We start from the raw sequence: 25,211 nt of genomic DNA, 5'->3' as shown, positions 1-25,211 counted from the left end.
TTGTGTGTCATACATGTCCAAGTTTCTACTTCATGAAAACAATCCATATTTCTAAATAAACTGAAGAGTGCAGTTTTGAATTTAGAGATTATTCTTGTTTTAGCTTGTGAGCATGCCGGCCTTACAGTCAGAATTCTCTTAGAAATGTTGGCTTAGCATTTCAATTACAGGTACATATCCAAATCATACATTCAAACAAATTTTTGACATAATATATATATATATATATATATATATATATATATATATATATGCAAAGATCGAAAACCAAAGCTTTAAACACACTGAGAAACACACTGAATTACTCATTCTATGATTAGATGTAATTAGTGAGGTGTGTTAAAGCTCTGACTTTGTTCCCAGGTGATCAAGTTCAGATTTTACCCTTTAAGTCCCAAAATGCTAAATTTACCTCAAGCCACCTAAATTAGTCTAAATATGTCTGTCACACAGTTAACTTATTAGACTTAACTTATCATTAAAATTATTAGCATAGATGACAAACAGCTGCAGAAACAAGCCTGACTTCAAGCATCCCTCCAGAGAGCACAACAAACAAAACCTATCACATTAAGGCTTAATGAAGCACATTCCATAATAATAGAGACATAATTCCTAATTAGCAACCTTCACACTTCTGTGACTGCTATGCAGAAGTGTTGATAACAGACTCTGACCTGCAAGGCTGTCCAGTGTGTGTCTGTGTTCTCCGCCGTCCAGCCCAACAAACACCACCTCCTTCCTGAAATGACGGATTCCCGAGAAGGGCAGCACCAGGTCCCGCCCCCCCAGCAGCTCAGCCACTGACGACTCAGCCTGAGCCAGCACGGCAGCCGCACTGAGAAATAAGTAATAATAATAATACCCACGTCAGTACACACAGAGCAGGTCGCCACCTAATCCTCCCCCTCTCTCCCTGCCAGGTTACGTAATAACATAAGTTATTAAAGACAAAGTCTTCCTCATGCAGATTTTGAATATGTATCTCTGCATGACATGCTGTGGAAACATACTGAGATGGATCAGCTTCAATCTGAGCTGCTCATTTTTATAATAACACTCACACAGGGCAGCTTTTACTCCCCACATCAGTACAAAACTGGTAGCATTTTAGCTGCATTTAGTTTATGCAGTTTATTGAATATTTCTAATTAAAATATTTTGATAATAAATATGCCAAAAAATGTGCAATTAACTAGGTATTAAACGTAATTTTCATTAAACCCAAATTTTCGTAAATATGAACTTAGCTGTCTTTATATTGTCTCCAAACGTTCCTAAAACTAAAGGTTTGGGGGTTTTACTGGTAGTTTACACCTCGTTTAAGAACCACTTGATCCAGCTGAACCTGAATTTAAAGTAATGACCCAATTTTAATTATGTGAGTATTCAATCAGTTAGTGCAAAATCAAAATACTGAAGGACAAAATGTCAAAATCAAGGTGTGATTGGCAAATCAAAGACAAAATGAGTCCGATTACCATAAATCAATGTCAAAACCCAGTTTTAAAAACTATTTTAGAAATGAAGGATGGAAAAATGTAAAAAAGTCAAATATTTATCCATCCTCTACTCTCTTCTCTCTTTTTTTTCCTTATCTATACCTAGATAATCATAAAAGAAAATTCCATACTTTTTCTGATATCACAACATTTTGCCAATAATTACTGGAATGCTTAAATGGCAGACTTGCATTCAGAATGGAAAAAGGGCAAAACCACTCAGTTAAATAGAACCTCAGCACAATACTGCACGTATTACACAGATATACATGTTGGCTTAAATTCATCTGATGGGTCTCTGTTTGATTACATTTCAGAGTAGAATATGTTATTAGACATGCGTGTGCGCTTTTAGATAAAAAAGGACAGTTGAAGTCACAATCCCTGAATTTGGTTAATGTTTCCCCTGGTCTCTACCATTACTTCACATAATCCCTGGGTATTAAATCCTCTCTAAACATCATCTGTTAATTAGGTAAGCAGCCCTGCTGCACTGGAGGAAACTGAGACAGAAAAATCAACAGAGTGATGTCACAAAAACTTGTTTTCTTCATCAACATTATCAATTAATTCACTCCAGTATGGTAAAAATAACAATTTCCTCAATGTTTTGCATTCAGATTTCTAATCATTTCTTATTTTTACTGTAAATTGCTTTAGATTTTTTACTTTATTTTCCTGGAAAGCATTTAGACTCACATAGTGTATGATGAAACATAAACCTTGGTGTGTCTTCAAATCCATAATGTTGGAACTAATAGTTGTGTTTTTCTGGAAAGTTTTTATGCTCAATTTTTAAATGTTGATGCACATTAATGAGAGATAACTCACAGCTCTACTTGCTCCTCACTGGTCAGATGAGAGACCAGTAGTGTGATGTGAAGGGTCGGGACTGGGATCATGGCTTTGGCGAGTCGGGGCTCCTGCTGAAGTATGGCCTCTTGCACCTCTTTCACAAGTGACTTTATCTGCCATTGGGAACATTTGCTTTCAGTTACTGGCAACAGAAAGACGTTTATTTACTCTGACAAACACAAAATTTACTCCTGGAAATTAAATATCTACTTTACTATGTACAATATGAGAGAGGATGCTGTAGAAAGCAAATGAGAGAGCTATGAAATTTAACATTTTAATTCAAACAAAATACACAATTATTTAAATTGAGCTCTCATTTGTGGTCACAATATAGGTATGTTTCAGTTCAAATACTAGATACAAACTAGTCAGAAAACGAAAATAATCTTTATAGACATAAAAAGACAGTATTTATTTTTCTACTTAAGCAGGGTGTTTTAAGTGTACACCTAAGCATTATAGACAAACACAAAAATATATGGAGATTAGCGCCAATTTCAGGTTTTCCTACCTGAGTGTTGGTAATGGGAATGGAGACAAAGTAGTTTGGTCTTTGGCTCTCTTTCTTTTTTCTCTTCTGGTCACCATCCTCCTCGCTGTCCATTCTGCCCCCTATGTCTCCTCTTTTTCTCTTCCTCTTTTTCTCAGATGTCTCTGGCGTGGGAACTTATGTGGGGACACATATGAGGAGATTACATTAAACTGAAAGCAGTCTGCGGTCCAGCAGGTTTTAATTCAGCCAGGTAAACGTTAGTGTAGTCAAACTGACATAGTTGAAGAAAAGCTAAGGTATACATACAGCCAAGCTCTTTCCATGTGGTGGGACTGGTCAGAGCAAACGGAAGCTCTGACATTAAGTTGGCAGAAGCTTCAGCTGATTTTAGCTTCCTCCTCATCAGCTTTAGCCTCTCTCTCCTCATCTTCCTCTTTGATTTTTTTTCACTTGACACTGCTGGAGCTGCAGATAATAAACATATAAAATGCATTATAAAAACACGTAGCCTTTAAAAAGTATTGTTGCATTTTGCTTGACCACACAGAGGAAGTACAAAAAAGAACACTGGTTCTAAATTGAAAACAAAAAGGAAAAATACATAGTTTCATACAATGATCCTATATCATCCGCAAATTTGAATGAGTTAAACCACCCAACCAGAGAGCTCAGCCACAACACAAACCACATTATTATTATTATTTGAATCTGTACGCTTTCACTTACTTAACCCTGTAGAGGTTTCTGCGCCTGCGGTGCTTCCATGGACCTCCAAGCTGATCGCATCAACCTGACTGGTTAAACTAATTTTATCTTGTTGCATTCTGCTCTCCTCTTCAACCAAGGTTTCAGCCCCACCTGTACAACCCTCCTCCTCGTCATCTTCACCCCCAGAGGCCACAGCATTGCCCTGACCTTCATAGGATATGCTGGCTGGCTGCATAACATTCACTGCTGGTAAACAGACACAGGACTGGACTGTTATCTGAAACAGAGACAAATGGTATAATTATTCATACATTCATTTTTATTTACGCATCTGATGGCAGATGGAGCTTGTTTTCTCACCTGAGGTCTGAATCCGTCTACCGGTGGTTTAAGAGCTTCTAATTTACTGCAGCTGTTGGTAAACGTTGAATGCAGCTTCCAAACTCGGAGCTCCTTTACAATATTCAGTCTTTGTGAGCAAACACTTTTCGACCTGTGCAAACTGAGGCTCAACAGCACACGGCCGAATATCATGACAGGCTAGCAATTTTGTAAATATTATAACAAGTAAGAGAGTGGCATTTAACTCTTGCTAAGTTTACGCATCGTAACCAGATACGTGAAACCAATGATATTTAGACTAACATAAACGTTTCTAGGCGGAAAATATTCAGGATACGTACAAAAAGAAAATTCACCCCACTAATGTTGCTTTCTTAAAGCTAACACCTGTTGAAATAAATCAATGCTGCAGAACATCTGTTGTTACCACACAGCTACGAGCTAACAATGTAAAGAGCTCTGCTTCTAACTACGGCACATAAAGTCACATTTTAATTAACTCAACATCATGCTGGTGTCACAGAAGCCATGTTGATGTTGCGCCTCGGTAGAAAACGGTCCGGACTAGTGAGAAAATAACAGAACTTTAGCAGGTGTGCTAGCTGATAGCACAAACCGGATGAAACATTTTGTAAACACAGGCAACTTCCGATTGATCTCTTCAAAGTAAGAGTATGTTCCTTCGAAATAAGATCCATTTTGACTAATTTCAACCGAACGCTGTCAGGTGCAGTATAAGCTCTTGGACTTTTTATTGGGTAATTAATCACTAAATCAAGGTTAGTGTGTGAAACTCTAGCATAAACAAAACCATTGGAAAAAGCTTATACACTTTCCATGTAAACTAAAAAACAAAAAGTAACCAACAGCATATTTTAATTAAGTGGGCTGTTTTGGCTGCACTACTTTATAGTCATTCAGTTTTAAAAAGCACATAACATTATACTAACATTCAGACTGTTACTTTCCCTCCACATTTATCTTTATGTTTGCTTGACTACATTGTTGGTCAACTGTTGTTTTGAACTTGTTATATAACACCAACATACATTTGCAATAATTGTGTCTACACAATGGTCCAGATTGTTCAACACAAAACTCACGACAACATATAAAAGTACTTTGATATCAAATGATAAGTCCTGATTATGATTATAGAAAAAATAATCATGAAACAACCATTTTGAAACATGTGGTTTATTTGTTGAATTACAATCACCGTTTAAAGCCACAACTATGTCAGAAAGCATTTGGACAAAACAGTAAAGACAAACATTAGGTTTTCTTACCTCTCACCAATGCAGTCTAACAATTTCTTCTATTATTTTAGACAAAAAGTATGTAAGAATTAACTATAAATGTTAACAATGATTTGACTTTAAACTGATTAACCACATGTAAATGTATACGGAAGTTAACATGGGATAGGCAGATATGAATCATTTCACTTTTTCTTGATAACTATTTTACACTGTTAGTTGTTATAATTGTCACAATCAGCACAGCCGTTGCAAGCTATGAATTGTTATCTTGGATAAAAATAGTCAAAAAAACCAGAGCCTTTTTTCTCACTAGCTGGATATTCCCTTGTCTCTGTATGTACTCCGTGTTTTAATAATTCCTGCTGTATTCCAGAGATGGCATCATTATTTTCTTTGCAGCGTATTAATCCATTTACTCTCTCATGATAGAAAACACTGAAATGCTGCACAATCTTAGGGTTGTAGTCCCAGGTTCCCATTGTGGCAACATGTTTTGGTTCATAAGCATGATGCATCAAGACCAGAATGGCAGGTTTGGCACCTGAGAAGAGCAAAAGAGAAAACAAACAAAAGAACAAAAAACATAATAAGAGGAAAATGAAGTACTTCTCCTTGGGACACAAAAAGATGCCAATTTTTATCTCACCATGAAGGGCAGAAGGTTATTAGGAAAAATGCAAAATTGTAGGGTTTGAAAAACTGTTGCAAGGTTACTTTAAGTAACCTTAACATGATAATTTGTTAATTTATACTGATAAATTAAAAACCCAAAAATGTCTCATTTCAAAATAAGAAATGTCTGATTGGAAACAAATGGATGGAAGTTTATCGTCAATACAGAAGTCTGGAAAAACTCATTGTCTCACCTGTAACCATTTTCATGGCTGCTTCCACATCTGTTCCTGTACGTGAAACAATTGGACAGAAGACCAACACGATCTGGCAATCTTCACTGCTCTGGCTCTCCACCAAGTTCAGCTGCTGTGCTGAGCTCTTAACTTGGCTCAGAATCTGATGATGGGCATCAAATGTTCGACCACTAATCACCATGTTGTAGTTCACAGTTACTAAGGAGGAAGTTACAGCCACAGAGTTAAACTACTTATGGATAACTTCACCGTTATATAAAAACATTTCTCAAGAGATATTAAAAAAAATGAGAATTGTTACCTTGTGCAACCTGGGAACGACCGTAAGAGTGAAAGCTTGTTGACCTGGAAACCCCAACACTTTGGTTTACTTGCACTGAGAAAAGAATATTTAATGGATTAGCATAAATAGTTACCTAAGGGTTCTAAAGATATTGCTTAATTTCATTTTAAGAGAGCATTCAAAATTACTTCAAAGTGAGCTCAGCTTTTCAAAATTATTAATACAACTAATATATTACAAAAGAGGCTTAATGTCAGTAATGCAAAAATCAGAGAGAAAGTGAAACTTGCCTTGAGATTTTTTTGAAGTGGTGTCATTAGGTACAAAACAGGAACTTGTTGGACCAACCAGCGCCTTAGCAGCAGAACCTATGAAACAGTGTCATTGTAAACCTCAGTTCATATGCTGTATTTTATATATTGCTCAACATTAAAAAGTATTCACTATCAAAGGATAAAGTGTAACTTAAACATAACTATGACTCAGTAGCTAAAAAACAAAACAATCAATCATTAGGGAATTTATTAAAATGAAACATCAGCTTTTGTCTTCCAGTTTTCAGCCCTGTGTGCAAAAACAAGTATTTGACTACTTTTGTCTATATAAAGTATAAGGCAATAGATTAAAGTTGATACATGAAGATAAAGCCCCAAATATTTTTGAGCTTTTTATGGACCAGAAACCAGAATTAGCTGTGAATAATATGTGGGAAAATGTGTTATGATAAAGGTACTAATTTTGGTATTTACCAAAAAGAAATCTAAACGGAGTAAAATAGATGCATTTTTCTCTCTTAACCATGTGTTTAAAAACCCTTCTAGTAAAAATAAGTCAAGCTATTAGAAACAACATAAACAAACTGTGATAAATGAAGTTACAATACAATGAAGCATGCTTATAAGATTTACTAAGATGATGTGAAAACTCAACCTGTATCATGTTTCTGCTCTGGCTGAGCTTTGATGCCCTCCAATAAATGAATGTGTGCTTCAAGGAAACTCTGCACGTTGTTCAGTTGAGCTTTCATGTCCTTCATGAGGTGGAGGTAGTCAACCAACACCCCATTGCTGGTTAGAGCATCTGAACAGAGTACAAGGTTGACACAATCATGTTTTTCTGAAGATATCCCCATTTTAAAATACATTTTCAAAAATAAATTAAAGAAAAACATACCCTTTATAGAATCATCTGGGAGGAAATTTCTAAGCTCTTTCAGGATCTTCTCAATTGGCTTCTGATTAAAATACAACAAAAAGCAAATTTATCTAAAGGTAAGTATGCACTGCATCAGTCTAGGCTTGTGTGAATGCATAGGGAGCATATACCTGTTTGTTTATTATATCAAAAATCTCCCTCCTCAACTTTAGCTTCTCAGATCCGGGAAAAAGCTCATGCAGGTCTCCCCTTGTTAGAGACTGGATCTCCGAGTCTGTGCGGAAATCTGCTCCTGAAAAATGGTTTCAAGGGTTATAAGTTAAAACGTAGCACAATAGTGATAATACAACAACTGAACAACTGAGCCTGTAGAAGCGAAGTGCAAAGGCCTGTCTAGTTGTAGATCCGATAAATGAATTACTTACTTTCAAGTGTCCTCGCTGCGTTTGCATTGTAGGTTTTTATTTCATTTAGCAAACCGCTCATTTTATCGGAGGGGAATGAAAACAGAGGACAGCTTAGTCATTTATTTTTGTTCTGTGTGTCTTCTCGGTTATCCTTTAGCACGATAATATGAGCCTGTGAAAACGAAAGTGCCCAGGAGAAACAAATAGACGTCAGAAATCACTGAATCACACCTAAATATCCTGAGTAGTATGGCGTCTATTTGTAAAGCTCAGATCATGTCTACAACGGGTTAAGGCGTCAATTATTTAACCACAAATCACATAATGTTGCTACGTCTATGCTCATTTTAGTGTCTCCTGATACTCACCCTTTTCCAGTCAATAGAAAGTGAAACGGAAGTTGACCAGAGCCGTTTTTCTCACGTCAGAGCATAGAGGGCGCTCTAAACTCCCTGGAGCCTCTTTCAAGTAAATACTTTTCTTTCCCTGTGCAGGTGAGGAACTATGGAAGCCTGTTTGCGCCAGTATAGCCCACTAATTACCTCAGCATCTCTATAAAGATTTTCAACAGAGAGAAGCATGAAGTGTCACTGCACTTATTTCACCACATAAATGTGCTTGGAAAAAAAACATTTCATAGACATTCTGTTTTTTTGTTTTTTTTTTTTTACCAATGACTGTGGTTTCTTCCACTTGGGTGTTGATGACTACTGGGCAACTATCAAGTCAAAAACTGTTCCTATAATTGTGTAGGCCATAACACATCTGCATTAAAACCCCTTTACATTTGTTCTCATGTCTAATTTTTAAATAAACATGTGCATGAAATTAATTATAAAAAAGAGACTGAATAATTTCATTTATTCAATATTTAGATTACATTTGCAAGTGGTAAAACTGGATTTTAGTATTTATTTGATCAACATCACTATTGCTTCCAGGAAACCTATAAAAGGACATATATAAAAATCATATGCTATATACTATAGCACAACATTCCAAGACAATTATAGTATATATTGAAATTTACAATGAATACGTTCATAACTTCACATCACTGTAAACTGAAAAAAGAGACAAATAAATAAACCTCTATTCTACAGGCCCCCAAATACTTTTAGTATCACTGTTGCTGCTGCTGGTGCTGCTGCTGCTACTGTCACTGTCGAACAACCTAAAGCCAAACTCACTGCCCTCACCGTCCAAATGGGAGCAGCTGTCAATGTCAGGGCTATTATATCCACCAGTCACAGCCCACTTACTTCTTGGAGTACAGTATTCAAGTAATTTGTTCTGTATCTGGATCACAGCAGCATTATTTTCTTGACACTTCAGCAATCCATGCGCTTTCTTGTGGTAGAAAATATTGACATGCAGCACAATATTTGAGTAATCCGACCACATCCTCCTTGTTGCTGTATGCCTGATGTTAAGTGTGTGGTGCATCAACACCAGGATAACAGGCCCCTCTCCTGTGAAAACAAGAATTTAGTTTGAGGTAGAATAGAATAGAAAAGAAATATCCTTTATTGTCGCTGTTGGGAAAACTTAAACCCACCTAGGTTGGTGGGGGTGATACTTAAAGGTCAAGTGGGGGAGAAAAAAGTTGCAACATCTTACAGCCATGTTCATTACATTACAATATGTGTTCCAGTATAGCTTGTTTATCAGATTAAGAATACCTTTAGAAAATAACAAATATAATCAGGTATAAAACATACTTTTCATTAAGCCAACACTTTTCTATTTTTTTTATTGGTCTTATATAATATTCTAATCACAAATGTCATGTTTTCATTAATTGTAAGCGGAAATCATAAAAAATAATAACAATAAAGGTCACTGGGTATAGTATAACACATATAAAATGAGTAAAATCTATAGAGATATATATTATATAGATTTTCTTCCAGGAGAATGTGCTCATTGTTAAACCTCAAGGTTAGCTTTAAGTCAAATACATATCTAAATAAATGACTACTAACATAATTTCTGCTAAACAATTACTGAATCTTCAGCTCGCAGAAAGATAACTATAAATTGAAACAAAATTATAAATGAATCTTATTTTAAATAGTCTGATCTGATATTTTGTTTACCTGTTACATTACGCATGGCCCCATCAACATCTGCCCCAGTTCGGGAAGTGATTGGGCAGAAGACTATGAGGACTTGGCCATCCTGACTGCATGAAATGAGCTGAACCTGGCACTGCACTTGAGCCTGGACCTCGGCCATCAGCTGAAGATGGGCATCAAAGGTTTTACCACCAACAACCATCTGGTACATCACTGCGGGAAATAAATGAACATTTGTGAACTGATTGACTAGATAAAGTTTTATATGGAAATTACTTTAGAAATAAAAATGAAAATTATAATATTGGTGACAGATTAAATCCATCAGATCTAATTTTTCTTGAGAGAAGTTGTAAAAATGGTCAGAGACATTTTGCATTCAAATCTAACTTTGTATCTTTTTTTATATATTATTGAAAAAGCCAATCCAAATAATTCTATTTCATAAAGCAAATGTCATACTATGTAAGGCTCCGACTGAATGGCAGACTACAATGTAGCTTACCACCATCACCATGAGATTATTTAACATTATTAGAAGGTAATTGTTACAACATGTATACGCCACTTTTGCAAATTGTGTACCCAGTGTTGCTAAGTAGCAACAACCATAACAAAGAATTTTCTTTGCCATGTCCAACAAATCTGTGGCATCATGGCTTATCAGAATAATAAAATGCCTACGCTACGGATGAATAGGAAGGCAATGCTGGATCATTATTAGATTAAAACATTATTGTATCCCATAGAAATACATGGCAGACAAACAAAAATATGACAGGCGTAAGTCATCAGAAAATGTGTGTATGTATGTATATATATATATTTATATATGGGAAAAGAAAGTAAAAATAAAAGGGGGCAGGTCAAACCTGAGATTTACCTTGAGCTGCATATGAATGTCCGTTCTCTGGTGTAATGTCAGGCTCTGGTGAAAGACTGGGAGCCTTTGTGCCAGGACTGGATAAAACATCTGTCAGGTATAAAAAAATAAAAAAATCTGATTATGGTTTTAAACTATTTTATTAATTTTTTTCTACATTCCCATGTTATGTAAATGTAATCACTTAACCATAGCTTTTTATTGGTTTAATTAAATTATTACTTTAATTATAGAACTTAATCTATTTTAACATAAAGTGAGTGAGCTATTAGATACAAAACATCAAGTCTTCTTGTATTATGTTAGCTGTATTTACAGGGCTTTGTGGTTTGTCAGAGCGCTGCTTTTGTATGGACAGACAACATAATAAAAAGCAGCGTGAGGGAATCCTGTTGCAGCTTCTTTTAGAGGATCTTTGAATTTTAACAAGAAAATAACTTGAGCAAAAGGACTTCAGATTGAAGGAAATGTAAATATAATTCAAAGACCGTATTCCAATTTGAGTCGGAGCTCTTTGTAAGATTTCACACGGCTGTGAAACGACAATTTCCAACTAAGTTCAATGGTTTGACCACCAGAAGCAGAGGCTGAAAATATTAAGGCTCTAAAAGCTTTTTCTATCCAAACACAGGTTAGATGAAAACCACTGAATCACAACCGGTGTTAAAGTTAAAGTTAACGAATTACTATAATAGAAAAGAAACACTGATTAAAATGTGAGCCTGTCATGTTACAGACTTTTAAAAAAACCATCGGAAACATTTACCAAAACCATACATTACAATAATGACTGATAACAACCTGAGTCTTGTTTCTGGTGTGGCTGAGCTTTACTGATGTCCTCCAGTAAATTAATGTGCGCTTCAATGACACTCTGCACATTGTTCAGCTGATCTTTCATGTCCTTCAGGGTATGAAGGTAGTCAACCAAGACCCCACTGCAAGATAGAGAATCTGAAAAAGAAAGTGTAATGTGTGTTAGAAGGAAAAATACTATAGTGGGATTTTAGTAGTGTTACTGGAAAACTATCTTACCCCTGAGGGAATACGGTAAGATGAAACCTTCGAGTTCTTTCAGGAGTACATTTATTGGTTTCTGCATGAATAAAACAAACCAACTGGTAAGAATTTATGCACACTGTGCAGTTCTATGAGCAGCAAAGAGGCAGAACACAAAGTGCAGAAAAAAACTCACGTGCTTCTTTATGATTCTGAAGATGATCCGTCTTAGCTTCAGCTTCTCCGGTCCGGGAAACAGCTCGTGTAGATCTGCTCGTGTCAGAGACCGGATCTCTGAATCTGTGCGGAAATCTGCTTCTGAAAATGAATATTGAAATTTTATTGGGAGTTTATGTGATTTTATGCGACACAGTGGTACAAATCATTAAAAAAAAAAATCCAAATAGGGTGGCTTGATTTGTTTTCATTCTGCTTTACCCTTAAAAAAAATTCTAGTGCTACTATTTGACTGAGTCGCCTCATATGTAAACAACTTAAACACAATGGAACATTAGATGAAAGTAGATGCATGTTTTAGAAGGGTCTAGTCAAAGTCCTGACCTAAATCAATTTGAGGACTTTTGGCAAAAGAGGTTCTCCATCCAGTAATACTAAGCTTGTGCAATCTTGTAAAGAAATAAGAGTAAACGTTTAGAAACTTACCCTAAACAACTTGTTGTAATTGCATCAACAGTTGCTTGCATAAAGTATTAATTCAGCAGAATTGAACATAAATGCACGCCACTGAAAGTAGAGTTTGCAAAGCGAAAAAATTGCAAAAATAATAGTTTAGCAATGCACTGTAGCTACCAGAGAGAGAGAGAATAGCACACCAATCACTCTGCTGGTTGGCTATACTCATTTATTTCTTTTTACTTCATAAGGAAGAAGTGTTTGAGATCGAGGACAGATTTGTCCGTGCTTGCGAATGTGGGACCAAGTGTGTGTAACTGGATCTGCCGTTTGTCCAGTCTGGTCTCATGGGTCACCCCAGCCGCCTCCTAGCTGAAGACAGTCACTTACGTTCCAGTACAGAGGCAGCTGCTGCGTTGGTGCGCCTCACTTTCCTCAGCAAAACAGCCATAACTTATTCTGAAGAGCAAACAGACTTTTGTTCATATTAGTATGGCAAGGCATGCGTCTTGTCTTTAATTTACTACAAACTTTGAATGCAGAACGACTGTAAAAAACACGAGTTTGGTATAAAAATAGGGCATGTAGTACAATAAATAAACGTTTTTTAAACAATTAAATCATCCGTAAGTATTTCATTGAGTAAAAATCGGATTAGATCCTGTTTTATTACTTACCGTTTACCGTTATAAACTAGTCAAAGTGACTTCACCGCTGCTATTTCTACTCACGTCATTACGTAAAGGCTTCAAACGGAACGGCTGCCGTCAGAGGTGATGACGCTGCTGTAAATCCGCCCATCAGTACAAGCTAGAAAAAAAGAATGGACCTTACCAAGCTCCGCCCACAACCGACCCACGTGACCGCAAGTCTCACAAACAAAGCATCGCGGCGCGTTGTTTCTATGTAAACATGACTCGATTAGTGCATCATTTCTACCGGATTTTCACAAAATATCAGCTACTAAATGGACAGAGGAACTAACAAGTTCATGTCATCATCTGGGAGGAGGTTACTGGTTTCTCAGTCACAAGCTGGTTGCAAACCTGAGGCCAGCAGGTGTCAGTCAGTTATTGTAGATCTGAAATTTGGTTTGATGACGTCAATAAGAGAAGCTACAGACTGATAGGAGGAACCAAAGAGCTCTGTAAAGGTAAAGGCAAATCTTCTGAAGCTGGGATATAATTAATTTAATTTCACATAATTACCGCGGTAGAAGCCATTTGTTTGTTAAAATTTTATGAAATATATTTGTTCTATTTGATGTTTGTTGTGAATGACGTAAACTCACAAACGAATGAACTCCAACGTTTAGAAACTACAGCGGCTGTAATGCGCCACAGCGAAGGTAAACAAAGGTAAAATAAGCCGAACAGGTGATCAACTCAAAACCACTCCTATCTTTTTACTCTCTCTCTCTCTTTGTAGTTTAAGCACACCTGTTACCGTGGCAACCGCCTGCGCCCCGCAGGCCGAGCAAAGATTACGTTAAAAGCATAACATTCAGTCTGTTACGATATCAAGTTTCCAGGCTTGATATTTATTTCTCGATTATTAATCAGCGCTTCCCTGAACACAGCGATGGTTGATTGACTAGCTGTACTTGGTGCTAACGTGGCTAACACGAGTAACAGTTTAGTCCAAAGCCTTTTCTGCTAAAATAAAATCTTTAGTGTATGTCAGATACAGACACATTGCATATTGATCTGTTTAGCTAACGTAAGACTGTGTAGCAGACAGGCTTCAAGGTGTAGAAGTTGTATCAGTTCTGCCATTATGCTGTACTTAGCTAACGGGAAGCTAAGTGTGTTTGTGAGACGGCCACGCACGTGACCACGTAGAATGGGCATCAGCCAATGAAAAGCGGCCCCTGTGGTAAGGTCCATAGAGAAGATATGCTTCCTGCAATAAAAGAAGCTTCCCATATTTCTCTTTTGATTTTTGTCTAAAAAGAAGAGATGAAAGTGTGAAGAAATGGAGCAGAAAAGAAAAAACAACAACACAAGATTTGTATCATTGGGTTAAATGAGAAGAATCCCAGGAGGTTAAAGCAGGTGAGAACACTTCTCAAAATTTTAATACATTTTTTAAATAATTTATTTTAATGGAGCCATACATTCAAGACAAATAAAAATGCGCATCTCTTCACTTAAAGGTTCACACAACTTCCACCCAATTAAAATATATGAAGCAACTACTGTGCTATAGTTTCTCTCTCTGATACTGGCAGCAACTGAAAGGAGAGCAATAATGACAACAATCATTGGGAGATGCAATAAGTAGATTTAAAAAAGCAGAGAACAGACATACATTTGGAGAAATTCATCCTGGTAAATTTTATTGAAGACACCCCACTTTAAGTAACAAATAAGGTAAGTAAATAAAAATAAATAAATTGCTAAAATAATGAGCAATTTATTAAGTAAAAATTAATTACAAAATGCTAAGGTTCCCAGAGCTAATTTTACTAGACTTTCCCTCAAAATGTTGTTTAATGTTCCCTGAAAGCAGCCCTGATCCGTAGCTTTATAAAACTGATTCAAAGTTTTATTTCAGTTTTTAATTTTCATGTCTAGCAGATGAACAGCATTTGAAAGTCACATTTTAAAGAGGTAAGGAAAAAAGGCTGACACAGAATCCTTTAGTTTATAGCTTTCTGAATGTTATGTTTATAGGTAACAGCTCTTTTGAGCAAAAATATTGTATTCCTTTTTCAACCTGCCATCTTTGGCATTTTGGAAAGGGCTGGAAATGACTGTTTTTTTTTGTTTGTTTGCTTTTTTTACCTTGTTTGCCTCAATAATTTATAGGTCAGACTTGATTAATACACTTTACAAAATAAACAAACAAAACAACTTAATCATCTGAAAATAGTGCAAAGTTGAAAGTAAAGTTGAAAGTTGAAAACTTTCAGAAACTTGAAGAAACTCTCCATCAGGGTCAGTTCAAAAGAAACACTGGCCTTTTGAGCAGGACCTTTTCAGTGTGCTGTAGTTTGATCTGGGGAACTAAAAGAGCTGAGCGCTGCGATGATCGTTATGATGAAATCTATTTAAAGGAGGACTCATTTAGGAGGAATGTGGAAAACTTGCATGACTGTGGGTGTTATTTATAGGATTTTTTAAAAGTGAGGCTTTGTTTTTATCTGGAGAACTGCACCCAAATTTCGCCGCACGATGTTTCATTGTTACAATGTCAGTAAAAAGCGCCACGCTCGACTTCAGCATAAGAGCATAAGCTGGTCCTTCAGGAAAATTCACGAGATGTGTTCAACCTTACAGGAACTTTGCGAACAAGCACTGAAAGCTCAGCTTCCATTACGCTGACAGAGATTTGTGTTGTTGCCTCTGACCTTCATCCTAGAAACCTCCTTCATAAACTAAATGTAGTAGCTGGTGACAGGGTACAGCGTGCTCACATAGCAAAGCCAGCAGGGTGCAGTACTGTACAGCGCTACCTGCTGTTTCTCCAGCGTCAGTCTCACAAAGTCATCTGCATATAGTTTTCTCTCTCCAAGTTTCTAAAAACTCCAATAAATAAGACTATAGACAGTTTAAAGTCAAAATAACAGAGACCAATTTAATGAAGACATGTACATGGATCGTTGCTAATGTGTTCAGGCTGTGTAGTTTATCTTTGATTCTAGCCTGTCACAACTCTGCAACCCAAACAGGCTTCATTCCTCCTTTGTATTCTTGCACAGAGCAGGAAAAATAAAGAGCAACAAAGAGGTGTCCAAGAGCGAAAAGCATCAGTAGATTTTTTTTTTCCCTCTCCTTCCCGATTGACTTCCAAGTCATTCAGCACAAACGAGATCCTCTTGCAGGCCTGACAGCCGACAGTGAAACTTCTCTCCTGTGTCAGACTTTCTGCAGGAGGTGGGGCTGAGTCGGCTCCTTCCAGCTCCGCTCGGATTCCCTCAAGGAGCCTTTGAAGGGAGAATAAAGCAAAGTTTTGTGTGTATCTGACTGTAGCTCAACACTGCAGTGACATTCAAAGGCTCCCACTACACCAGCTTAACACCAGCTGTTGTTGCTTTGATTTAGATCTTCCTCCAGTGTCTTCAGTTTCATGCACCTTTTTGAAGGAAACACACAAAAAAACAAACATCAGAAGGAGGGATTAAACTGCAGTCCAGTCTTTTATGGAAGTAGTGGCCAATTTTGCCAAGAAGATGGTAATCTGGCACCAGCAGTTGGCCTCTTTTGATAATAAAATAAATAAAATAAAAATCAGGGAACTTCACAGAAAGTAATACGAGCCTATTTGGCTCCTGGCCGCTTTCAGGTGATGTCAAGTCCACAGTCCTTTCAGAAAATCTTAGAAGGAGCCAAAAGCTGATCCAAGCTGACATCTCAGTCTTACTCGCTGCTCTTATTCACAACTAGCAAGGTGATATCAAAGATACTCCTTTCAAATGAGTAAGGGAAGATTTATTTCACAGTTGGAATCATGATCTGGGTTTCACTCAAAGTGAAACAATGAAGGAAATTGCAACTTAAAGTCAATTCATTCAAATGGAGCAGGAGATGGATGGACAGATTGAGCCTTTGCAGTAATGTAAGCATCTTAATTTGACCTCTGGCCTTTGGTAATTACACCGTGTTCCATATTAGTATGCAAGTGATATTTTCTCAGATTTTCTTAAATTGTCAATGGTCAGTATAATTTTCAAGTCATGAACTATTACAGTATAAATCTAATTTTACTGAACAAAGCTCCCCATGAGAACAGTATTTTTTTCAAAAATAAAAAACTCAAAATGCATTGCTCCAAATTATTATGCACAGCAGATTTTCTAAACATTTTATAGATAATAAAGAATTGCAAACGGTCGTTCTTTGAATGTGCAGCATTAAGTGGTCACATGTACTAAAATCAAAAGCTATTTCTATCAAAAACATCTTAACAGACCGAGTTACATGTTAACATAGGAGCCCTTCTTTGATATCACCTGCACAATTCTTGCATCCATTGAACTTCTGAGTTTGTGGAAAGTTTCTGCTTGAATTTCTTTGCAGGATGTCAGAAAACCTTCCCAGAGCTGCTGTTTTGATATGAACTGCATTCCACCCTCAGATCTTCTGCTTGAGGAAACTCCAAAGGTTCTCAATAGGGTTGAGGTCAGAGGAGGAGTACATCTTGTTTTTTATTTCAGACTTCAAATTCATCTGTGTTTTAGTCATTTTGTATTTTTTTGTTGCAATTTTATTTGTAATGCCTTTTCATATATTTGCCTAGCATCCCTTAAATAATAGCTTTCCCAAAAAACAAACAAACAAAAAATCTTACAGAAGGTTAGAACTGCCCTTTGGAAATCATATACTTGTAAAAGTCATGAAGGATTATGTGGTTAATACACCATGGCTCCTACACCAGATTAGATGCTGGAACATTTCCTCATCTTGCTCGCCCTTGGATTTTGGAAAACGACTGGAAGAAAAACATTGTAATTCTGGTGTAACAGCAGGAAAAACAGAAGACAGCAAAATGACTAACCTTGATTTTTTTTTCCTGTGTTGCTCTTACTGAAGAAAAAAAAAAAAAGCAAGAGAAAAACAACAGCTGCAGAAAAAAAGCTCTCTCTCTCCCCCTCTCTTTTGTGTGCACACTGGAAAGAGCAGACGATGACCTTTGGGTTTTACCACTGAAAGGATGAATATGGAAAGACAATGTCAAGTGGGAACAAATTCTCATGCACGGCCCATCGGCAGGAATGGAAATGAGATAAGCATGAGATTAGCAGTTGGTCTGAAACAAGAAACCAATGATTCAACTTCTGCGTTGGATAGTTCCTCTCAGTGCTATCAGTGATCAAATCTTGTGATTTTCAGAGATTAAAAAGTGAGGCTTTGCAGATGCCAATTTACAACCCCCCACCCCCCCACACACACACACACACTCACGCCTGCTCACAGCGACAGATACCCCTTTAGAATTATTCATTCATAAATCTAAAGGTTGCGACTGGAATTAATCTCAAGACGCGGGTGAGTGTAAGTCACCGGATGCAAATATGACAGCTTTATTAGAAAACTAGATTGCTTAGATTTGTCTGAATTAATGTGACACTTTCTTTGATTAAATGCCGCTTTTTTCTCTTCACTTACTGTGGATTGGGACTGAAGGGGCAAAGCAAAGAACGCAGAAAAATATGGACATTTCAATCTCAAAATAATTTGCTTATATTGCTTTTGACCGACAACCTAATGCACAACGCTGCGATGGCTTTTAATTAGGTTTTCTTTTGTTTATGGAGCAGGTGGGCTCTGACTATCATCTGAACAAACAGCTACATTTGATTCATATCATGGGCAATAACACTAAATCTGCCTGCAGGGTCACTACAGAGCATCCACCTTTCTGGACGCAGCATCGACCAGAGTATCGATCAGTCTGCTGAAGGATTGACTGGAAATAAGTACGCAGCAATTTTGTCAATCAATTAATTGCTTTAACTGAACTGCATTCCAGCAATTCAAATACAGCAATACTAACAATTGTTCGAGGAGCTCCTGATAAGCAACAGCGCTTTCTGGCAGGAAAGCAACGTTGTGCAGATGTTTGGCTTAGCGTGAGCTAGATGACATGACTTTGAGATGTTCAGTTTTCTTAAATTATACAAAACAACACGGAAATGGATCACGCAAGTGAGTCTACTGTTGCTTGGTAAGATAAATGTCCACTCCTCACTGGAGTGGACAACCTAGGTGGCAGGTTCGGGTTGGTGACAATTCAGACAGACCGATGCTGTGGGTTTCTAGCAGCAGTAGGATTGGATTTTAAAAAAAAACATAATTCTTGTGGATCCAGAAGCGGTACCGTGAGACACACTGGGTGGAGTAAGAGGAGGAGGACAGTTCTAAATGTGAGTGTTTCGGAAACTGAGCCAGTAGGGACACTGCCGCAGCCCAGGCAGGATGACTAAAGCATGAAAGGAGGGTTGGGCAGATTCCCTGGAGAGAGACGGGAAGAGGGGGCTGGCATGGAGGGGGCTGGCATAGTGAAGGTGTAGCAGCAACATTTGCTGCAGCACATCCACGAATTGATGGCTGAGTTCATCAGATGCAAGAAACAGGCAGAGAACAACAAGACGATCACTGATACATTTTGTTTTCTACAATGCAACCGTGAGATGTCGCTCCACTGGACAAATGAGCTGTCTTTAAGTGGAAATCCAGCACTGATAGATGAACAAAATACATTCGAGTCAAGATATCTCAACCTCAATTTTATTTCGCTCGTCACAAAGTTAAAAGTGATCTGAACCACACAAGTTCTTATGCAAAACCGTAAGAAAGAAAATACTAAGATTATTCCAAAAATAATATTGTTTTCTCTCTTTTTGTCTCTTTTAAATGCTGTTTGAGCTCCAGCTGGTGCTTCACTCTCATGTGGGATTGGGCTTTGCAGCTTTTCTGTGTTCATCAGTGTGTGTTTGTGTCCATTCCTTCACTGCTGTGCTCACAGCAGGAGCCAAGCTTCTTAAGGGAAGCACACAACATCAAGCGGCAGCAAGATTTGTGTGTAAATGTAAGTCGCAGGGCTTGCGCGAGTCAGGGTTTGAGTGTGCGTTTGTGTGTGTGCTTGCGTGTGTGTCTGTGTGCTAAACGTGCCGGGGTGTATTTAGGGGCATCATTGTGCCGTGTTTGCCATGTGGGCCTTGGTGCGTGGTAGACATGGGAGTGGGATCCCTTTGATCGTGACGGCTGCATGGAGAAACAGATTACCTTTCACTGCTGCAGTGACAGAAAGCCACACTCTGTTTGACAAACCTCACCAGCAAATTTAATATCCTGCTCGTTTCCACTGACAAACACTGTCATACAGGGAGCTGGATGAGGAGTCAGATGAAATAAATAATCTGACAATAGGTGTCCTTCGATGAAAGAAAACCGGGAGGGGGGACTGAGATTTGATGCACTCTCTTAAAATGAGCATTTTTTGCGTAATATCACGAGCCAACTCCATTTTTTAAATGAGTCACTGACTAAACTCATACCTGTTGCTGTTGTACCGTCTTTGACTTTAGGTTAGCAACTTACATGGGCCAGTACCGCTACTTTTTCAGTGTTCTGCCTGCTCATATGGGCACAGAGCAGCAAATAAAGCATCTGAACTGCTAGTTATTAAACTTTACGATGTTCTAAAAACATTTAATTTGGCAATAACACCATTTTGTTCACACCCCAAAATACATTTTTAGACAAATAATCCAAATGGAAAAAAAAGAAAAAAGTATGAGTACACATACTAGCATTAGCCTAACATAGCTAAGCACCTTACATTGAAAACAGGTATTGTAGGAGCAAAACATAAGCTATTATAGAAGTTTGTAGCTGTTTGGGTCTCGTCAGCTTTAAGTTTAAAGAAAAGATGTTCAAATTATGAAGCCACGAATGTTTTACCTGTTGGATTTTCAAGAGTATGCATTAATTGTAATGACATATTTGAATTTAGACACACAGTGGCCCAGTTGGTGGCACTGTTGACCCAGCCAGAAGGTGATGTGTTTGAATCCTAGCCTGGGGTCTTTCTGCCTGGAGCTTACATATCTATTGAAACCTAAATGAAAGAAAACAAGTTAAATAAGTTCCTCAAAAAGTCAGATATCATCTAACTCAAAGGTTTTTAGCACAGCTGTGTTTGTTTGCTTAAACAAATCCAGTTGATATAAATAGTAATGCCTGCTGCTCATTGAATGCATTTGGTTTTTAAACTAAAGCATCTCTAAAAGGAGCTGCACAAAGAATAATAGATCCACTTACTTAAAAACTAAACTTAATGGTTGTTTCTCAACCTGAATGAGGCCATAACCAATTCCAACAATGAGGGATTCAGTCACCTAATCGGGAATTTGCACAGGTTTTCCACTGAAACAGAGCTGATGTGTGCAGGTTGAAGATCAGATCAAATGATGACTTTTCTCCTTTATATTCAGTTTAAGCGTAAAGCCTTTATTCTGTCTCTGATGTGATGTAGCTTTTCCAAACAAAGGTTCCACAGTTCAAGACCCACATCAAAAGAAACTATACTCTCCTCCTGAACGCCCACCATTCTCAGTCCTGTCTTCTTCTTTTTTCTTTTTTTTCCCCTTTCCTCAACATCGCCAGGATCAAACAGATTTGCAGAACAAAGTGGTGGATAGTTTCCCTTCCTCCAAATAAGGTCGGAGAGGCAGCCTCACATTGTGTTTATTTGATCTGTCAAATTACCAATCACAGCAGCCTAAACCTTACAGGAGTGGGCTTTTGAAAAGGGAAGAGGACAAATTGAGCTCTTCAGACTGAATTTGGCAGTGGAAGGTCGGGGCAATGAGAGCAGAAAAATAAATAAAATCTGCCAAAAGAAGTGTTCAAATATTGATTCCTTTATTGATGTTTGCATTGTCTGGAAAAAACCCAGTAATTTAATTGAAGTTAGCTACAGGTTAACACCAACACAGCTCAGCACAGCTCTACTTATTAAGTAAAAATACATCAGCCCTTCTGACCCCATTTAGCTGAAATGACTTCTTGTAACTCTACTAATTTTCTGACATCATTCTGAGGAAAGTTTGTCCCAATCCTTTCTTTGAGCTGTGAGACGTTTTAGGAGGTCTGTTTCAAATCACCCCCACAAAATGTAAAGTAGATCAAATCTGGGCACGGCTCTTTCCGTTTCCATTTTCTAACGGCATTTTAAAGCTTTTGGAAATTTCTTTCAGCTTGTGGCGGTCTGCTTTCAGAGTGAACTTGCGCAGATGGACAGACCTCGGGCTGGTAAGGATTGTTTTGAAAGTCCTGCACTCCTTTATTATTTTCCATACAGAAAAAAAAGCTGATTTCAAATTCTTTCGAGATTTTCTAAAATGCCTCACAAACCTCCTTGACGTGATACTCTGTGTTTTTTTTGTTTTTAATATGGAGGGGTTCCCTTGTTTATTTCTCACCAAAATGTGTGTCTTTAAAATAATTTTATTCTTTCCTTTGGTTTTTGTTATTTATAACATTCAAATACTAACAGATGAGTAGAGAAAAGGAAAATAAATCCAGTATGGGAGAAGAGAGCACAAATTGGTGTCTGACAGAGGTAGACTGATGCAGGGACATTATCCCAGGTGGAAACAGGATAAGTTGAACAGAAATACAGAGCAGGCAGTAACAGGGGCAGCTGGAGCAAGGGCGGTAGAGGACGAGTAGAGTATGACAAGAATCACAAGAACAACCTCAAGCAAAAACATTGAACCAGGTAAAAAGAAATGACAAAAAACCCCCACAAAAATTAGTCGTTAAAAAGATAAAAAATAATATGTGTACTCCAGAACTTGCAGATATATTGACAATTTAGAACTGACATTTTGAGTGCACACGGCAAATTTCCTAAATTGCAATCATGGCAAATGGATGTTTACAGTTCTCTGCACTCGCGATGTAATAATTTGGACTTGAACTTTGCGAGCTGTCTTTAGTTGTGAATGTGAAGCTCAATGTTGCGCAACATTTTTAATAAAGCTCTGGTAAAACAGATACTCCAAGACCTGTCGGGCGAGAGCTGTGATTAAAAGTGAAAACTGAGAACTTCTGGCGATAAATGCTGCCAACGGGAATAATGAGTCATTATCACTTCATTTCTCATCCAGATTTTTTCTTCCAAAACGTATGAAATAAGTTGCCTCTGAAATCCAATGTTTGCACAGGAAGTTCAGGACCATGCCTCATACCTGGCACAGACAGGTGTGTGTCACATCAGCAATGTCATAAGTGTGTGTGTGTGTGTGTGTGTGTGTGCGTGCATGTGTGTGTGTGTGTGTGTGGTTTCCTCCTGGTGTGGCTCAGTTTTGTATAATGCACCCAGCCTGAGGGCTGATGTTGCCAGGTTGTGTAAATAAATTAAAGCAACAAATTACGTTTAAAAGCTTCTCCCTCAGGCCAGGGAAAACTAAGATCCATTATTCATAGCTTTTACTGCCGGGAATCCAAACCAGGTGTGTGTGCAGGGGTGTGTGTCGGTGTGTGTCAGTACTTTTTTGTCAATTATTTAGAGATTAACCGCCTTTACCTCATCACATTATCTCACTGATGAAATTAACTGTCATCTATATTTTGATGGCAGCGATGAAACTACAACAGGGGCTGTTGAACCTCTTTTTCCATCTTGACACTTGTTATGTTGGTGTGGTGTTTCCATATGCATCAGTTTCAGGTAAACAGAATCAGAATATACAGTACAGACCGAAAGTTTGGACACACCTTTTAATTCAATGAGTTTCCTTTATTTTCATGACTATTGACATTGTAGATTCACACTGAAGACATCAAAACTATGAATAACACATGTGGAAATATGCACTAAACAAAAAAGTGTAAAACAACTGAAAATACCCCTTATATTCTGGTTTCTTCAAAGTAGCAACCTTTTGCTGTGATTACCGCTTTGCACACACTCTGCATTTTCTTGATGAGCTTCAAGAGGTAGTCACCTGAAATGGTTTTCACTTCATAGGTGTTGCCCTGTCAGGTTAATTAGTGGGATTTCTTGCCTTATAAATAGTCATGAAAATAAAGAAAACCCATTGAATTAGAAGGTGTGTCCAAACTTTTGGTCTGTACTGTATATATTAGTGTGATTTAAAGCGCCACATTTGATTTGAAGTAATGAAAAACGTGAGATTTTGTTCAAATTCCTTTAAGAGTTCAATGGACGTGTAGACTTTTATTTAATTCACTTTTTCTACAAGACTTGTAGATTTGTAGACTTTTCTGCTTTTCGTAACTAAATTGACTCTTACTTCAGTTGCAGATCATTAATGTCACAATAATTATTTGGGGCTAATGCATTAAACCATGGGTGAAATGATGCAATAAACAATTCTTGATTTTTAATCAATTTAAAAAAACAAGAACTGGATGCCTACATTTCAATTTCATGTGGGGTTTTTCTTCTAGCCTATACTTTGCGGGCTGGAATGTATATATGACCCCTCACAAATATTGTCCCTCCGCATAAACAAGCTTCTGTCATGATTCTAGCTGGATATATGACCTGTCTTCTTGGTGGAGCTCCTTTAAAGTGGTTGTTTTATTGGCACAGACCCAGCTCTTAAGCATGGTTCATAAATTTCCAAGTTGTGGTTGGAGCTTTGGGGAGGCCATTCCAGTAGTTTAATGTTAGCCTGCTTTATCCATTCTAAAACCAATTTTAATATGTGATTGAGTCATTGTGCTACTGAAACACTATTGAATACATTTCCAGCCTCGAATAAAAGAAAATTGATTAGAATTCCAATAAAACACAAAGTTTTACATATTTAAGCTAAACACTTGATAGAAAAAACCCCTAATCACAATGAAAACAGGTATACTTGACAAAATCAAAGTAAGGCTTTTCAACGTAAGACTACAGTGCAAACTGTTGAGCATGGTGGTAGTGGCATCATATTGATGGTACCTTTGCATTAATATCTCAAAGATCCTCTGACTCACCTCGGATCCTCTGCTAGCACAGGTTGAAACATGAGCACAGTTGGGTGTAAAACAGAGCAATGACTCCAATCATTCATCAAAACTGGCTGTGGGAAGCTAAATGCTGTGTTCCATTAAGTTGGATCCTGGCCTCAACCATGCCAGGAACCGATCAATTTAAATGATCTCTTCCATTTCTGGTAAGATGACTGATAAAATATCCTATCAGAAGTTTGTTGATGGCTGCAAAAACAACAAGGTTTCTCTGCAATCTGCTAAATTTGCATAAACTTAGC

At 37.6% G+C, this 25,211-nt stretch overlaps 3 protein-coding genes across 5 annotated transcripts in view; all 3 read right to left on the bottom strand.

Moving 5' to 3' along the window:
- akap7 (A-kinase anchoring protein 7) overlaps positions 1–4,536 on the bottom strand; it is a 47,078-nt gene extending 42,542 nt beyond the window's left edge. For both annotated transcript variants that reach the window (XM_023347720.1, XM_023347721.1), the window contains exons 1-6: positions 3,922–4,536; positions 3,580–3,838; positions 3,160–3,318; positions 2,872–3,026; positions 2,334–2,470; positions 678–838 (exon numbers count right to left, since the gene is read on the bottom strand). In XM_023347720.1, coding sequence (XP_023203488.1) covers positions 678–838; positions 2,334–2,470; positions 2,872–3,026; positions 3,160–3,318; positions 3,580–3,838; positions 3,922–4,095 — 1,045 coding nt within the window. In that variant the 5' untranslated portion in view covers positions 4,096–4,536. The remainder of the gene's footprint in view (positions 1–677; positions 839–2,333; positions 2,471–2,871; positions 3,027–3,159; positions 3,319–3,579; positions 3,839–3,921) is intronic.
- A 546-nt stretch (positions 4,537–5,082) lies between these two features.
- LOC111611343 lies at positions 5,083–8,382 on the bottom strand. 2 transcript variants are annotated; one of them, XM_023347366.1, is made up of 9 exons: positions 8,248–8,382; positions 7,898–8,051; positions 7,643–7,764; positions 7,491–7,551; positions 7,248–7,397; positions 6,608–6,685; positions 6,336–6,410; positions 6,032–6,232; positions 5,083–5,706 (listed from the first exon to the last, which is right to left on the bottom strand). In XM_023347366.1, the coding sequence occupies exons 2-9, from the start codon at positions 7,956–7,958 to the stop codon at positions 5,429–5,431; spliced, it is 1,026 nt and encodes a 341-aa protein (XP_023203134.1). In that variant the 5' UTR covers positions 7,959–8,051; positions 8,248–8,382; the 3' UTR covers positions 5,083–5,428. The 2 variants fall into 2 exon arrangements, with proteins under 2 accessions (XP_023203134.1, XP_023203135.1); XM_023347367.1 differs by lacking the exon at positions 8,248–8,382 and having other exon boundaries at positions 7,898–8,238.
- A 384-nt stretch (positions 8,383–8,766) lies between these two features.
- Positions 8,767–13,234, bottom strand: LOC111611398. Its single transcript, XM_023348048.1, has 8 exons — positions 13,150–13,234; positions 12,863–12,931; positions 12,036–12,157; positions 11,876–11,936; positions 11,642–11,794; positions 10,841–10,930; positions 9,979–10,170; positions 8,767–9,351 (listed from the first exon to the last, which is right to left on the bottom strand). The coding sequence occupies exons 2-8, from the start codon at positions 12,921–12,923 to the stop codon at positions 8,972–8,974; spliced, it is 1,059 nt and encodes a 352-aa protein (XP_023203816.1). The 5' UTR covers positions 12,924–12,931; positions 13,150–13,234; the 3' UTR covers positions 8,767–8,971.
- Positions 13,235–25,211: the final 11,977 nt, after the last annotated feature.

The sequence above is a fragment of the Xiphophorus maculatus genome, chromosome 15 (assembly GCF_002775205.1).
Source record: "Xiphophorus maculatus strain JP 163 A chromosome 15, X_maculatus-5.0-male, whole genome shotgun sequence".
Lineage (NCBI taxonomy): Eukaryota > Metazoa > Chordata > Actinopteri > Cyprinodontiformes > Poeciliidae > Xiphophorus > Xiphophorus maculatus.
This window is presented reverse-complemented; position numbering and strand designations above follow the sequence as displayed.